This window comes from Lithobates pipiens, unplaced genomic scaffold, assembly GCF_037356315.1.
Source record: "Lithobates pipiens isolate NorthernLeopardFrog02 unplaced genomic scaffold, aLitPip1_a1.2 Scaffold_19, whole genome shotgun sequence".
Classification (NCBI taxonomy): domain Eukaryota; kingdom Metazoa; phylum Chordata; class Amphibia; order Anura; family Ranidae; genus Lithobates; species Lithobates pipiens.
Window position 1 is genome coordinate 216,108,207 of NW_027507764.1, and position 17,891 is coordinate 216,126,097.

Genomic DNA, 17,891 nt, shown 5'->3' on the forward strand with positions numbered 1-17,891 from the left:
GGGAGAAGAAGAAAGGAAACATCACCAGTACCTTCAAAAGTGTTTGGCGGAGAAAACGTGAATACGCGTAAAGGCTTGTTAATGCATTCTAGGAGGGGCTGAGCAAAGCCTAAAGTGTACGCAGAGGTCTGTCAGGCCCAGACAGTTTTACCAAAATTCACCCATTAAACAGACTGTTAAACCATTTACACTTGCAGGTTCTCTTGGCCAGTGGCATGTGTAAAAGTGACTGACACTAAATATTAATTATTTTAACCTATGCAACATATAACTCAGAAATTCATTTCAGGCACTCTTTAGCACCTGGTTTTAACACCCAATTTTAATAGAGACTAAATCAGCTTAGACATGATCTAACCCTGTGGACATGAAAGTTCCTACGACGGATCTAAATATTACCACTAGGGGGAGAATGTATCCACTTTTTGTCAAAGTCTCAATAGTATGACTACGTGCAGACTCCTAATATTGATTTCTTATGAAAATTACTGTGATAGTAACAATCACCCCCCAACATAAATAAATGAGAAATAGACAAATCAAGAAAAAAAAGTCCTTGTATTTGATATTATTTATTGTGATTAGAACCATGTCATTTTAAAAAGATCTGTCAGACAGGTAGAAATAAGAAAGTATGCAAAAAATCTGCAAAGAAACATTTTTTGAATCCTTTAGTGGCAGAAAAAAAACAAAAAAAACACTACACGGGACTGGAAGCCTTTTATGCTATAGCAGCTAAGTAATCTTTGACTTCAGCAGGAGTGAGTCGCTTAAATCCAGCTTCATTGCAAATACCAACTTCAATGTTGTCTTCCGTCATCTGACCCTCAAAACTTTCCTGCAGAGTAAAGAAAGCAGGACAATTAAAGGAATTGCATTATGAGAAAAATGGATAGTCTGGCATTGCTGACCTTCAGAAAATCCTAGTTGTATGGTTCTCTCATTGTGACCCAGCTGAAAAATGTTCTGCATCACAGACTGATATTACTAGGAAGATCACAGATGCCGACTTGGCATTTTACATATGTATTTAGTACCTTTGACTCAAAGTACTAAATTCAGATGTACATGGCAATTGGCAAACTTACCTTTTTAGGAAAGGATCAGTAATGAAAAATTACACTCATGATAGGTTTCCTTGAAATATCGGTTTACACTGGGGCACTTCAAACCCTGAAAAGTGTTACCTTAAGAGAGTAATTACCTTTAATGTTAAAATTGCTGTGTGTATAGCATCTTCAAGTTCAAGATCTTCATTGTATCTAGGAAACAAAGCAATATCAGATCACATTCCCATTCGCTAGATATTCCAACCAGGAAACTACAGATTTTCAGAAAAATATCCTCCCATTTCAAATGAATAATTCAGAAAGCAAGCATTTGAATGTCTGCAGACCTCTCAAAACCATGCTGTTCTGTCTTTTAAAGAGGAAGTAAACTCTCCCACTCTGATGCTTCTTTTCATTTAGTCCATTATAATAAGTAATTATCACACTATAGCCACTGTAATCCAGCCCAAATTGCATATTACTTACTGTTTAAAGAAATGTTAAAAAAAAAAAAAAAAAAAAAAAAAAAAAAAACTTGTTTCCAGGAGTTAGGCAGCACCATCTTAAGTATTGTTTTCTGAGTCCAGTGTAGTGTATTTCCGCCCTTACATTGAGCACTTCCTGTACTGTTAATCAAGCATCCTTCTCAATCCGTTTCTATGGCAACCCTGCTTCCCTGTTCATAGCCGACTTGTTTTATTTCATAGTATTTACTTGTGCCAATTGTCTAATGTTTGCCTTTGTCAGTCTTATCAGCTTCAGCTGATAAGACTGCAGTAATGGCCAGGTTTACACTGCATGCGATGTCACATGCTGTGTAGGAGGAAGCTCTGAATGATTCTGCAGTCTCCTGGGATTTCAGTGGTGTGCTGTAGGAAGTCCTGATAACAGATAGACAAGAGTGTGCCGTAAATCAAGGGAGATCTGGGCATGCTCAGTGACGTCATTCTAAAGAACAAAAAGGATAACCATACTAAGTAAGGAGATATCTACAAGCAGTTTTCATTAGGGTTTTTTTATGCTGATTTACATGGAACAAAGTTGTGGGGGGAGAGTTTACAACCACTTTAAGAGCCAATGAAAATGGAATAGTTAACCTTGGCAGCAAACAGCACAATTTCTAGCTCTTGCCCTACCAGTGTCACCAGCTGCTGTAGTGCCCAAAAAACCCTGAAAACCAGAGTTAGAGACTAATGCCCCATACACATGATCAAACAATCCGGTGGAAAAGTCCGGCGGACTCAAGTCCGGACAATCCCGCCGTGTGTGGGCTCGGCGGACTTTTTTTTACCAGAAAGTATTTTTGCACTCCAATCTGTCCACCGGACTCGCATTTCGGCAGACAATCCGGTCGTGTGTGTGCCAGTCTGCCGCACTTTTGAAATGAACGGACTTTTCCCGCCCGGAGAAAAGTCCGCTCATATTGAGCGCGTCTCCAGGTGGCCGGGGCCAATGAAGGAGGCCGTCACTGGCCCCCCTCACCTGGTTATGGACTTAAAGGGGAGGTCCATATCAGACCCTTATCCAAGCACGTTACCCGGCCGGCTAGGAAAGGGGGTGGTGAAAAGCGAGCCCCCCCCCCTGCTGAGCCGTACCAGGCTGCGTGCCCTCAACATGGGGGGGGGGGGGGTGCCTTGGGAAAGGGTACGCCCCTTTCCACAGAATCTACGCCCCTTTCCGAAGGACCCCCGCTGCCTGCTGGGAAACACACGGATCCCAGAGACACCGGGGACCATCCTTATTGCGCAGCGCGACTCGCGCAGTAGGGAACCGGGAAATGAAGCCCAAAAGGCTCCACTTCCTGATTCCCATACCCAAGATGGCGGCGGCAGCACCCGAGAGACCGGCTTCGGGTGCCGACATCGCGGGTGCGCTGGGTGGGTAAGTGTCATTATTTTAAAAGTCAGCAGCTGCAGTATTTGTAGCTGCTGGCTTTAAAAAAAAAAATAAAAAAATGGCGGACTCTCGCTTTAAGTCCAACTCTAGTGCTGACCTGGACAGACGTCTAGAGAAAAACAGAGAGGATCAACGTGAACTTAACAGTTTGGGGGGGGGGGGGGGTACGACTATTGCGTGGAGGGCTTTTCTCCCAAACGCTTGGTCTTGCTTCATGAAAGTCGAGTAGCTTGACCATGTTGCTGCTCAACAAATTTGTTCTGGTGTTGATCCGCCCAAAAAGTTGATAGCGCCTGTGTGGAGTCAGACAAGGCCGATGCCTGCACTTTTAATGTACTAATGGCCAGTCCTTGGTCCACACCGTCTTGTAAAAACTCCAAGATGGCTGCTGGAATGCTTGCAGACACCTTCTTGGTATCTATCCATCCATGAACAGAAAACTTTCCAAAATTTAACATAAATTGCTTGGGTTACCTTCTTTCTACTAGAAAGAATTGTGTTTACCACCCTGTCCGAGGGCCCCTTAGACTTCAGGAGGCTTTCCTCAGACACCAAGCTGCCAATTTCAGGGTCTGTATTTTTGGCAATAGAACTGGGCCCCAAGACAGCAGATCCTTCTTCTCAGGCAGCATGAGGGGAGGCTCCTCTGCCAGGCGCAACAGAGTGGAAAACCAAGGCCCCTTCGGCCAATACGGGACCACTAGGGATCATTGTGGTGCGCTCTTGAACAAACTTCCTCAGAACCAGGGGAATAAGTTTGGAGAGAAGGCGTAGCAGAGGCGAAAGGCCCACTTCTGGGCCAAGGCATCTATCCCCTTGGCCCCTACTCTTTCCAGCGGGAAGTACACTGGAACCTTGGCATTTGATTTGTTGGCACACAAATCCACCTCTGAAAGGCCCCCATTTCACTACCATTAGACGGGAGATTCCGCTGTTTAGTGACCATTCTGACTCGTACACTTAGTGTCGGTTTAGAAAGTCCACCAGATGATTATACACTCCCTTTAGATGGACTGGGGATATTGACTTCACGTTCCTCTCGGCCCAAGAAAAGATGGCGCTCACTAGTCCGATTAAGGATGGACACCTTGTTCCCCCTTGTTTGTTCAAATAAGACTGCTGCCAGACTGTCCGCAGATGTACGTGGTGACTTTTCAGCTCTCTGGCGAATGCAGTTAGCTCTTCCCAGATTGCTTGAAATTCCCTCAAAGTTGGCCAATCTTTGGGACTGCGTTTTTGCCTGGTGCCTGTGGTGATGTGGACGGACACCGGAAGAGACCATAGACTCCGCACAAGGTTCTCTTTGTCCCTCCACCACCGAGACCGCATGGTTTTTGGAGATAGGACGAAATTTGTGTCCAGCGATTTCTGCACTGTCCCAGCTGTTCAGGATATTGGCCTGGAGACACCTGAAATGGGCCCTTGCCCATTGTACAGCAGGGATTGTTGCTGCCAGGAGACCCAGACCCGACATGGCTGAACGGGTGGAAACTGCCAGATTGTTCTTAAAAAAGGCCAGTGTCGTCTTCACCTTTTTAAACTTTCTCCTCTATGAGACAGATGATCTTAGTCACTGAGTTCACCCCGGATTGCTTCATGGCCTCCATCGATCTGGGGGGCGCTTATTTACATGTCTCCATCCACAAAGAATCTCACATTTTTGAGAGTGGCAATCAAGTGGGGAAAGCAGGTCTGACATTTTCAATTCAGGGCCCAGCCTTCATCTACCAGTATTTTTCCAAAAATCCTGGTGGGGCCACTGGCCTCCCTAAGACTGAAAGTCATCCCATACTTAGACAACCTTTTTTGTTTTTTGCACCCTCCGTGCTTCAATTACAAGGAGATCTGCGGATGGCCATTTCCTTTCTAGAAAAGCTGGGGTGGTTGATAAACAGTGAGAAGTCGAACTTAACCCCGACACAGGCCTTACAGTACTGGATTCCATCTCACTAAAAAGGGGGGGAAATGGGTGCTAGCATTAAGTCCATCACCCCCCAGCCCTGTAGGCCAAAAGGAACCCCAGTGTCTGCCTACCTGAGCTGGCACCACTGCCACCTGGTTCAGCTGATCAGGACCTGCGGCTGGCGTCTTAAATAGGCCGCCATGAATCTGGCGTCCATACTCTCCACGCGACCCAGAAGTGGTGTGCCGGAATTCCCCGCCCTCCTTCTGCGTTCCACAGACCGGAACCCAAGGCCTACGCCCCCCCCCCTCCCCCACACTGGACTCACGCCGGGATACCATAGTAAACGGCCAGCAGACCGCCGTGAGCCCTGTGCGGGGAACGCCAGCCCTCTTCGGGCTGTCCTGGAAGGGGACACAGGTATCAGCTCTCCGCAACCTGACCGGGGGACTCAGATGCCTGTTTAGGTACTTGCAGACCTCCTTCCCCCTCTCCCTTAGGCAGCCCTACCTAGGCTCAGGGAAAGGAAAGCTCCCATCCAGCCACCTCCTCCGGTGGCAGAAACAAAGACTGGGGAAGAGGGACAGAAGCCACCCTTTGTGGATTTGAATTTTGTGTTTCCTGCCTCCGGAGGTGGAGCCCATCCAGTTCTATCCTGGATAGACTAGAGAAAATCCTATGCCTATACGGAATACGCAAGACGACAATATGCAATAGGGACTGGCCTAGGAAAAGGTGACTTGTGTACAAAGTGATGGACTTAAGTGCTGAATATTTATAGACTCTAATGTAGAGCAGCATGATTAATCGTTAAAGAATCAAAATAGTGATTCTACCCCCCTCCCGATCTTAAGGTCTATAAATGAGGTCAGTTTGACCACTTAAAGACTAAACCTTTTTCTGACATTTGTTGCTTACAAGTTAAAAATCTGTATTTTTTGCAAGAAAATTACCAAGAGCTATATTTACTTAGCACGGTGCCAATTTAAATATGGCTCTCTTCTTGTATATTCCTTTTCCTTTAATTAAGCTAGCTGCCATATCCCCGGTATCCGGGTGGTCCACTTTCAGATAAAAGTCAGCAGCTACAGTTGTAACTGCTGACTTCATTTTTTCACAGGAGACTGGAGCATCTCTAAGCGTGTTAAAAATAAAACTTGCCGCAGCAGAAATAGTCTTAAAACAAGAGGCTATGTAAATTGATTTTACAACAATTTCTGTACCTTTTTTCAAGGAAGGTTTTTCCATTCACATAATTCTTTCCCATTGCTGTTGCCTTCCATGCAAAATAGGCTCCCTAAGAAAAGGAAACGTTAAATTATAGCAGTACCACAGACCAGTTATATATTATCCCTAGTACACACAGCATTAGTGAACATTTGTGTAAAGCCTAAAAAAAATTCTTGTCATCTCAAGACAATGCAGTGCTTTGGTTAGTCTAAAGCACTACAGACTTACTATGCTAAGGTTCCACATTCCAAAGTCGGAAACAATTGCATTTTTGTTTTTCTCTGTTTGATTGAGTATTCCCTAGTTGGACGTGAGTACCCACAAGCCAACAACACACTGTTAGATTAAATGGCTTACGTGCAAACGGCTCAAGAGAGTGTACATTAAAACGCTAAGCTTAGGGCTAACAGACTAAATAAATTGAGCGTTTAAAGCTGAAGTTTAGTAAGAAAAATGTTTTTTGAGATATAGTACAATACACATCAGGTATATGTAAAGCGGTTTGTATCCCATTATCTGCAGGGCAGCTGCTTTTGCTCAAAATCCTTCATGCTGTGACCCCCTTCGCAGCCATCGGACACTGCCCATAGTGGCTGTCTTCAGCGCTGTGAAGGTTAACAGAGTTGAATGACATCTAATTTTCCCATTCACAGAACTTTCCACATGGCGTGTGTAGTAAAAATAGTTCTATGAATGGCGGAGGGGGCAGGCAAGCGACTAACTTTTCCTGATTAGAAGCCGCTCCTGTTAACCTTCACATAAACAGAAGACTCAAGGAGTTCTTTATACATGAAGGACTCTTATTGGGACCAATACAGATTATTTTATCATTTATATGAAGGTAATGTTTTTAGATCCTTTGAAAACTTATAAGTAAATGAGTAATGAGTAAATATGGTGTACCCAATACTGACTTATTATTTGCAGGTTAGACACGCTGCAGTGGCTAAGCTGGTATTTGGTTGGAGTGACCTGGTCCCCCTTCAAATTAGAGCAAATGCTCACTCAACCACCAAATTTAACACACCTGAGACCTTGTAACACTAACAAATCACATGACACCGGGGAGAGAAAATGGCTAATTGGGCCCAATTTGGACATTTTCACTTAGCGGTGTACTCACTTTTGTTGCCATCGGTTTACACATTAATGGCTGTGTGTTGAGTTATTTTGAGGGGATAGTAAATTTACACTGTTATACAAGCTGTACACTCACTACTTTATATTGTAGCAAAGTATCATTTCTTCAGTGTTGTCACATGAAAAGATATAACAATTTACAAAAATGTGGAGTGGTGTACTCATTTTTGTGAGATACTGTATGCAGGTTGCAAAACAAAGGTTTTTAGCTGTACCAGAAAGTTGACATGGTTTACCGTAATTAGTGCTACTTACTGAAGGATCTGATTGGAATAAATATGGTCGCTCCTCATCCCAGCCTGCAATTAATAATGAGACTCCAAATGGACGTACACCACTGGAGACAGAAAACAGATAGAAAATGAAAACTCAATATTTAGTTACTCAAAGATCAAAACGTGGAGACTTCTAATGTTTGTTGCAGACTATTGCTTTTGCCCTGATGTTTTGTCCTGCCAATCCATATAGTATACTGCCGTAGCACAAAACCACCAAGCTACTTTTCACTAAAGTGATACTAAAAAAAGTCTTTAATAAAAAAATAAAAAAACACCCGTTATTCTTACCTGCTCTGTGCAGTGATTTTGCACAAAGCAGCCCCGATCCGCCTCTTCTCGGGTCCCTCCCTCCCTCAAGCAAGCAGTTTGCTATGGGGGCATCTGAGCCGAGTTGAAGCTCCCCGTGTACATTCACACACGGAACCACGGCCCGGCCCCTCTCTCTCCTCATTGGCTCAGATTTTGATTGACAGCAGTAGGAGCCAATGGCGCCATGCTGCTGCCTCAATCAAATGAGGAGGGGAGTCTCGGACCGCTGTGTGTCGTGCAACATTGCTGGATTGAGATGCGGTTCAGGTAAGTATTAGGGGAGTTGAGGGGAGCTGCTGCACACAGAAGGCTTTTTATCTTAATGCATAGAATGCATTAAAATAAAAATAAAAACACATTCTGCCTTTACAACCACTTTAAAATTATTAAATGTTAGAGCAGCACATTTCATACCAGAAAGACAAAAAAAAAAAAAAACACTAAATAAGAACATGGTAGGCACATTTATAAAGGCAATTAAATCATCCTCAATATATTGCTTAACATGGCATACAATATAAAGGTATAAAGTAAAACACACACTATAATTAGATAGAGAGATATATAGATATATAGATATATATATATATATATATATATTTTTTTTTTTTTAATTAGGGCTGTGAAAATTAAAGATTAATTCCTCGATTAATCGTTAATTTTTTTGATCTAACAAAATTCTTTTGACCGGTACGCACCTCTCCGCCAACTTCCCAGGTCTTCAGGGAGTTCCGCCGGAGATCCGGTGATGTCACTGGACTCCTCTCCCTTTCCTCAAGTGCCTCTGTCTGCTAACGAAGGAAAGGGGGGGGGGGGAGGGATGGGTGGAGTCCGGCGACGTTGAAGTTTCTATATGAACGCAATGTGTATGGGGAGGAGCTACGCATAACGTTACCTGCTGCTGTCCTATGGAACTAACATGATTGTCGGCTTTACATGCTGTGTTTTTATCATCTTTATGTGAGTAGTTTGTGTTTGAACACAAAAATTAAATCTTATACTTAAGAGGTGAGCACTTTGATCTTTTCTTTCTACCCATGACCTGAGATTGTGAGAGAATTTTATGGTCCGTGTTAACCCTTTTGATGCCCGCATGCATGACCACCTGTTTGCACAGGGGTCCATGCCATAAAGTGAGAGTGATTAGTTAGACTGGAGGTGGAGGGATTGTCACACTACTGTAGAAAAAAAAAAAAAAAAATTACTTATGTCAGTGCTACAGTTTGAATTTAAAACGTTTGTGTGAACTGTGAAGTTAAGTCATAGATTGTGGAAACTAACTAATGTCAGGTGATTGTATATAGTGTATACCACAAATTTCCACTGACTTATGCAATGCAAGGAGATCAGCTAAAAATAGTTGGATCTGTATGTCCGTTATAATTAATTGAAATTAGTCGATAAAAAAAAAAAAAAAAAAACCATCGAACACTACATTTTTAATCAGTAACAGCCCTAATTATATATATATATATATATATATATATATATATATATATATATATATATATATATATATATATATATATATATATATATATATATATATATATATATATATATACACATACATACACACACACACACATACACACACACACACTTTTATTTTTATGTGTATTCCATGTCAAGTGGAAATCTAAGTTAACAGCAAATACAAATTCACAGTAAGCAGCTCCTATGTAAAATACTACAGGATAGAATTGGCGTTATCTTGCTACACTCCGTTTTCAGTGTAGCATGTGGCCTTTGGTGGGTAAACCAATTGCCAAAATTAAAACATATGACATATACATCCAATAACAATCAGCAGGCCAACTTCCAATATACAGATCTACAGTGGGGTTGGGAAGATGCAACTTTATTACATCATATCCTCCATAGTTGGGGCTACAGTGTGACACAAGTTTAAGTTTTCCACTGGGATTTAGGTGGACAAGGAGGCGACATGGGATTTGCCCCTTTCTGCAGGCCAAATCTCTGCATATTCACTTAGTGGCCAGCTGTTTACAAGATTTCTTAAAAGGATACCAAACTTAGGGGAGAAAAAAGGAGGTAAATGTATAGTTTTACCAAAGAAAAGCAATTAAACCTTACCCAGACTGTGTATATTCCTGCATAACCGATGCCACTCTTTGTACTAGCTGTGCTGTTGGAATAGGTTCCTGATATACAAGGTAATATTGTTGGGCTAGTTTCCTGGCTCTTCGAACAAGGACTCTGGGGAGGAAAACAAATTATATTGTACAAATAACAGTATAGACTACAGCTACTAGAAACTCTGATATTACAACACATTATGTCAAAAGATCACTGCATAATTATCATTAGTGTTAACCTATTCAGATTTTTAGGTTTTAACAATGCATGAAAATGCATGTACAACAGTGTGGTGTGTTGCGATTCAATGCACTGAAATAACCACAATGCATGGCAAGAATGCCTATAATGGGCATTGCAACATGTGACTGAGTGGGCTGCCAAGGTAAAGCTGATTTTAAATGGACCTGAATTTTTATTAGAAATGTTTTTAATGCAGCACATCACAACACACACGGTTCATGCCTCTCCATAGTACCATTAAAAACGAATGGAGACGCAGCTCAAGGGTTATGAAAAATCATGCATTTTACTGCAACACAAGGATCTAAAGACAGCAAAAAGCACACCTAATATTGCAAAGGCAACACTGGTGCTGTTAATCATAGTATCCAATTTGAAAAATGTATATCTGAATTTCATGCATTGGGTAAAATTAGTGGTTTCATGAGTAAAACGCCATCATTTTATCTAGTTGCAGTAATGAGAATCATTTTAAAACCAGAATTGTTTTGTATTCCAGTTTTTACATTTTCTATCAACACGATCAGACGTTTACTTCCAGTGATGCTCACCTGTAATCTGGGCCCATGCCACTGTACACCATGCCTATGTGCTTGGTAATTGGCTCCACTTTGTGTACACTTTGCTCATCGTACAATATTGATTTCTGTTTTTTCTCAGTTGCCAATACAACACCATTTGCAGCTGAAAAACAAAGTGTACAACTCTGTTTATACAGTGAATAAAATATGTCTGAAAATAACATGTGCACTTTAAATCTCAGGGAGATGCCAAAATCAACAGTAAAAAATAAAGAATTTTGTTTTAGATGCAATTTGACATTTCGCTCATAGCTGGAAAAAAAAAAATGTACCCAAGGACCCACACTGCAGAAATCTCCATTATGTGGATTTGTGTTTTCTGCACTGCCACAGTCATCAGGGGGAACAGCTCTTACATGAAGCACAGCCCTGCCTCTACCACAATGGGCACCTCCACACTGAGACAATGCAGAACCAGACACAATGGGTTTGATTTACTAAAACTTGTAGAGTGCAAAAAGCTCTGCAAAGAAACCCATCAGCTTCCAGGTTTTGTTGTCAGAGCTCAAACCTATGTTCACACTGCTGCCGGATTTAAATTTCATTCCCGCATGTCGGTCTGACTTCAGGGGCAACGTCAGAGACATCTGTGTGGGTTCCTGCACAGATGTCTATTGAAATCGCACCCGATGTTGCCAAAAGTAGTAAATAAAAACACTTTTGGGAATCGGTGCGGCGCCACAAAGTCAGCGGCACATGGATTCAGACTGTGCCATTGCCAGAAATAGCTGTCAAATTGCATGCCAAATCACATCAATGTGAACCTAGGTTAAATGAACAAGCTGAAGTTAGAAGCTGATTGGCTACCATGCACAGCTGCACCAGATTCTGAGTGCTCTAGCTTTAGTAAATTACCCCCAGTAAGTTTGTATAGGGGGGACAGATCAGCTATAGGAAATACTGGCAATTAGTTCTTATCCTTCTTGCCCCCCCCTTTTTTTTGGGGTGCAGCTTCCAAAGTTCAAACCCTCTTTAAACACTAAAGGGTATTGAAAAAGGTACTGGAAGTAACTGACGATTTATAACATACCTTTGATACCAACAGATGGTGCTCCTGCAGCTACCGCAGCTAAAGCGTATTCAATCTGTACAAGTTTTCCTGATGGACTAAAATAAACAAAAAGAACTGTTAAAAATCAAGGACCCTGGTACCCTTCCAGAAATACCTGCCAAGACTCAGAACAGAAGTTAACAAAAGTATATATTCTTTACGGCTGTAAATAGAAATCCATATTTAGAAGTATAAAATAAAGCCAAGTGCACTTTATAAGCTTCCACAAAGATGGCTAAAATAAAACTGTTGCTCCATGCAGTTTTCTCCAATTTGACAATCTTACTGGTTTGGAGAGGAGACGTTTGCTGGTCGAAAAGCAGCAAAAGCACGATCGTTGGTAAAGGACCATCAAGAAAGTAAAATCTTGTTAGTATGGAAAAAAATCTCGTGTGTGTTGGCAAAAAAGTGGAAGGATCTCCCCCACTAGTGAGGCAGTGACATCTTGATGGTTTGGGCAGGAAGTGGCAGTATGACATAAGATGAGCTACTACATACCTTTGCGTATTCTCATAATATCACTGCTTCCTGAAAGTATGTTTATACATATTATTTGGGTACAGCATTGCATGACCGCGCAATTGTCAGTTAAAGTAGCGTAGCGGCACATAGCAAAAAATGGCCTGGTCATGAAGGGGGTAAAACCTTTTGGAGCTGAAGTGGTTAAATCACTTCCCTCTTCTGTACAGGACTACATGACCCATGAGGCATTGCTCCTTACAAAATCAAATTCACAAGGTCACAGGCACTTGCTTATCAGTTTGTGTGCTGCACTGTATTTTCTGAAATGTAAACAAACAAATAATGCATTCTGTATGCATGCCAACTAATCTACTGACCAACAAATCAATGAAAATAGCTGACAACTATTTTCATAATCGATTATGTTGATTAGTTGTTTCAGCCCTACACTACAGAGTTCAGCGGGGAGAGCTCTGAGAGCCGAATGGATGGAAGGGACACACACACACACACACACACACACACACACACACACACACACACTACAGGAACAGAGCGGATGCTGTCAATAAGCTGGAGCTTTCCCTACCCCCCAATGTCATAATTTTTCTCTTGAGCGTAAGGAAAACATGTCAGAAGTGATTCATACTGATAGCAGATGGAAATTACACCAAAGCCTCAGGGTGCAGAGACGTAAATTTTTATGCACATGTTCTGAGTGGGCACACAAAATAAAATTGTTCTCTATGTGCCCTGATAACACTGGTATCACATGCAGATTTTCCAGAAATCCGCAATGTGTGTGCAGTTTTCTGTGCAAAAAAAAAAAAAAAAAAAAAAAAAAAAAAAAAATGTGACATCAACACTGGTGTGAACAGGGTATATAACTGATGTGCATGAAAACTGATGTCAACACGTCTATTTCTGCAAGTGAAATCTGTGCGATTTCCCATCAGTTTTTATGCAGGTATAGTGTGAACAAGCCCTAAAAGATTTTTTTCTTTGCAACTATACTTTGGTTTTACTTTATTAAGCCGTCTGTGGATCCAACTGAATTTTACATTTAATACTTAACTGTCACAACAGCACCAACAATCACAAACAGTATGTGGATTTTGACTTTTATTTGAAAACCTAACAAAGAACAACTGCTTCTATTCTAGACTACAGCTCATCAGTCACTCTCTCGCTCTTTCAGAATTCCCCTTCTGTAATCGGCCCCTCCCAACCGCTGATAGTGAAAGTGAAAGCTGAAAAGCTGTGTCATTCCTGCTCAGTGAAAACACATCCCTAAACTTTCAGAGAACCTCAACATGTACCCCTCAAACTAAACATCTCTCACCAAGTAATGTATTTTTTGCTCCATAAGACGTACCTGACCATAAGACACACCTAGGTTTTAGAGGAGGAAAAACAAGAAAAAAAAAATAATTCTGAACCAAAATGGTGTACTAAAATATTTACCTGTGCCCATGAAATGCAGCCTGACCTGTACCTGGCGAGGGCATCATCACATCCGCCAATCATTCAGATAGACAGAGCAGCCCAAACGGACATACTCCATTCAGCCTCTGGGGTTGCTCTGTCTTAATGCCACGCAAACACGACTGGACTTTTCAACGGACTAGGTCCGATGGAACGAATCCACTGGACAATTCGATCGTGTGTGGGCTTCATCGGACCTTTGCTGTCTAAAAATCAGATGGACTTTAGATTTAAAACATGTTTCAAATCTTTCCAACAGCCTTGAGTCCAGTCGAAAAATACGTTCGTCTGTATGCTAGTCCGACGGACGAAAACCAACGCTAGGGCAGCTATTGGCCACTGGCTATGAACTTCTTTATTCTAGTCGGGTTGTACGTCATCACATTCAAATCCATCGGACTTTGGTGTGCTCGTGTATGGCCAAGTCTGTTCGTTTGGAAAGTCCATCGGAACTCTGCCAAAAGTCCGTCAGGAAGACCGGTCATATGTACACGGCATTAAAGTGACAGGCTCAGCCAGGACGACGGCCGCCCGGTATTGTGACACAGCGATGGGTAGGCCTGGCTGGTATTCGTTCCATAAACACGCAGACGCTCCCCCCCCCCCCCCCCCCCATTTTTTTTTGGGGGGCGTGCATCTTACGGAGTGAAAAATACAGTACCGACAGCAAGAATAGCAGTGCATAGCAGTTTTTAGGGGGGCATAAAAGTTTGGCGCCTGCCAAGAATGCTAATGAAACTTTCTTCTTCAACATCACGCAAAACTCATTTTCGGTGGGCAACAGTGGATACATTTTCATAGTGAAGAAGAAAGTTTCATTAGCATTGTTGCTTGGCAGGTGGTCATTCCCCTGACAAGAACCCCCGAAAACAGCATGCACTAAGCCAAATAGCAGTACAAGACACATTATCAAAAAGGATTCCCTTATTCTGGGGGCACTTGACATGCAGCTACCCCCACCCCATCCCAGGGAGAGCATAACAACTGTGGCAGCATCCCACAAAAAAACCCTAATGCTTTTTTTCTTGACCTTAGCACATGGACTAAACTAGGCCTCAGGTCTTGGACTAAAACTGTGATGGTGAGATCTTTCACTTTTCCAGAAATATAACAATTCAGGAAATGACTCAGCTTGTCAGCCACAATGCTAGCTACATCTACTTTCAACTGTAAAATAACTGAATGGATAAAGGCAGAATACCTACCAAAACCGATATGAAATTGTAAAACAAACCAAAATATTGGTGGTAGATTGCACCAATCCTCACTATATAAGTGCACATCTTGTATTTGGAGTGTATTCCCTGATGGCTGTGGGAAAAGTCTCAGGAAACACATTATAAATCTGTTCCCCATCCGTGCAAGGTGCAAAATATTCCCATAAGGAACGGGTCACATAAATTTGGGTGCAGGAATGTGTGCAACTCATGCATTCCAACAACCGTAAGCAAAACACACTGCTTTTCGCAGATGCAAAGGAGAGCTATTAAGCCTTGGGCCCCTTCCACGCAGTACAGGCTCTGTTGGAGTCTGCCTGCTCAGCGGGTAATCTGTCCTCTGATCCCAGCTGAGCAGGTGGATGGCTGGTCCATGTCCACTCTGCTCATTTAAAGTGGAAACAGGCATAGCCCGCTCTCCTCTATGGGCAATCAGATGTAAATGGGCTGCCTGTCCCATTTACACCCAACTAACATCTGATCCAATTGACAGATTGCCATCCGTCTGTTTTTAGCGGACAGGCTTCGAATCAGATATTAGGGGGTGTCAGACACACATCTGTTGACACTAGTGGTGTACCGTAGTAAAAAACTTCTCAGGGCCCTCTTTGTTGCTTCTGGCCCTTCCTTCCTGATGAGTGCCACCAGAGACCAGCAGCTTGCTATGGGGGGACACCCGAGCTGAGTCAGAGCTCCGTGTATCCATTCAGACACAAAGCCCCTGACCCTGGACCCTTTCTCCCCTGATTGGCTAATTGACTGAGCCGGTCCTGTCCCCTCTCTTCCCTGATTGGCTAATTGACAGCCACAGGAGCCAAAGGTGTCACAGCTGTGCCCCAACCAATCAGGAGGAGGAGAGCCCTGGATGGCTGAGGGAATCATGGACATCGCTGGATAGAGAAGGGGCTCATGGGCTGAGGAGGGTCTGCTACATAGAAGGTTTATCTTAAATGTCTAGAATGCATTAGGATAAAAAAAAAAAAAACTTTTGCCTTTACAACTCCTTTAAGATCATGAACTTAAATATGATTTTGTCTGCCATTATCGGCACCCTTTGAAGCGGTGGTAAAAATCCTACTTGGACGACGCTGCCCGTCCATTAGACAAGATTACAGCGTGGCACAACACATTTCTGTGAAACACCATTTATTACCACAATGCAAAGCCTTGCGGTTTTAATACTATCTATAAGGCTGACTGCTGGTCACATGACCAGGAGCCCATCCTGCCAGATCCTGATCATGACTGTGCGGTCTATGATCGCTCAGTGTTAAAACCTCAGCCATCCATGAACACATACCGTGTTTCCCCGAAAATAAGGTCTTATATTAATTTTGGCAAAAAAAATAAAAAATAAATAAAAAGCAGCATTGTGAAATTCTGTAATCCCAAAAATAAAAACTTTGCTAAAGACCTTGTAAAATCATGTAATTCATTGTGTAAAAAGATTATATAATGTGCAGTGCGTCACCTTGTTTATTATTGTGGAAAAGAGGGAGGGGCAGAGATCCCCGCTGACATCCACCCGCTCCGACGCTGCAGAGGAAGGGGCAGAGATCCCCGCTGACGTCCACCCACTCCGACGCTGCAGAGGAAGGGGCAGAGATCCCCACCTGGTGCAGAGGGATGGGCAAAGCTCCCCGCTGACATCAGGTAGGAGGAGAAGAGCTCCAGTGGGCCACAAGAGTGCCCAGCAGCGCTGTAAATAAGGTATTTTCCACAATGCACATATCTTTTTACCAAACAGATTACATGATTTTACAAGGCCTTGAACTGGGGCTTATATTGCAGCCATTCCAGAAACTCACACTAGGTCTTATTTTCAGGGAAACAGGGTATGCACGGCAAATATGCATTAAAGCCCGTCCTCTTTACCTGGCTTTTAGGAAAAAACTCAAGACCTTCCTCTTTTAGAAGATGATCAAAGCTTGTCACAGCGCCGAGAGGCGATTCAGTTCGCATTGTGCGCTATACAAGTATTTCATTCATTCATTCTTTGCGGCTGCACATGTGAGTAACGCAGGCTGCAAGAAGATAAGCTTTGCGTTACCAGCAATGTCATGCGGTGTCTAAGGCTGACGCCCAGGAAAATACTAGAACAGGCCAGAACAGAAAGTGACACAAGGCCACCAAATACAAAGCCTGACAGCTAAATTTGTGAATGTGAAAGTAAAAAAAAAAAAGGCCACAACCTCCCAGCCATATAATAGGGGATACACAGGAGCCTGATGAAACCTACGGAAGAAAGCTTTGATGTTCCCACCAATCAGAATCTCCTTTCTTGCTTCTTGTCCAGATTCTAAATGAAAGGGAGAATGTGATAGGTCGGCCTACACAGACCGTGTCATAGGCCACCAATGCAGTGAGGGCTCCATATGACAGAAGCTCCAGGCCCTGAAGTCCGCTGCCGGTGTGGAAGGCTCATCATGGGCCGGGTAGGTGGTACAGAGGATCTGGAGCAGGATGTAATGATGACAGACTCCATGTGTACAGAGCGCCTCGCACGCTGCGATTGGACGGCCAGGCGGCGGAGTGACTGTGCAAAGTGCCGGTTGGCGGTACACAGAGCGGGGTCAGGCCGGGAGAAAATAGAGAACGTGCTGGGAATGGACAGCGGACACTATACGGATCATAGAACAGTAGGTCCCCGCCTAAACATCTCACTCACCTGAAAGTAGTCAGAGAGAAACTGTATCCACGTTCCGCCATCTTCTCTCCGCTCCGCCTCTTTGTGAGTCGCGCAGCGAGCGCCCTACTCCTCACTACGTCAGGGTTCGCGCTGTGCCTGCCGGGACATGTAGTACAAGGAAGTACAGTACGTGCCGCTGCTGTTCAGAAAGGATAATATAAACGTTTATTATTCTGTTAGAGACAATTATTTATTAGGTCTATTTTATTTTTCAGTGGTCTACACGTAATACGTGATCTTTTATGTGCCGAAGCCGGT

General features: G+C 43.0%; 1 protein-coding gene across 1 annotated transcript; it reads right to left on the bottom strand.

Annotated features, from left to right (window-relative positions):
• Positions 1 to 556: 556 nt before the first annotated feature.
• PSMA2 (proteasome 20S subunit alpha 2) lies at positions 557 to 17,761 on the bottom strand. Its single transcript, XM_077491689.1, has 8 exons — positions 17,613 to 17,761; positions 11,760 to 11,836; positions 10,700 to 10,832; positions 9,903 to 10,025; positions 7,474 to 7,555; positions 6,072 to 6,145; positions 1,205 to 1,262; positions 557 to 838 (listed from the first exon to the last, which is right to left on the bottom strand). Exons 1-8 carry the CDS (start codon positions 17,651 to 17,653, stop codon positions 722 to 724), a joined length of 705 nt encoding a protein of 234 aa, XP_077347815.1. The 5' UTR covers positions 17,654 to 17,761; the 3' UTR covers positions 557 to 721.
• Positions 17,762 to 17,891: the final 130 nt, after the last annotated feature.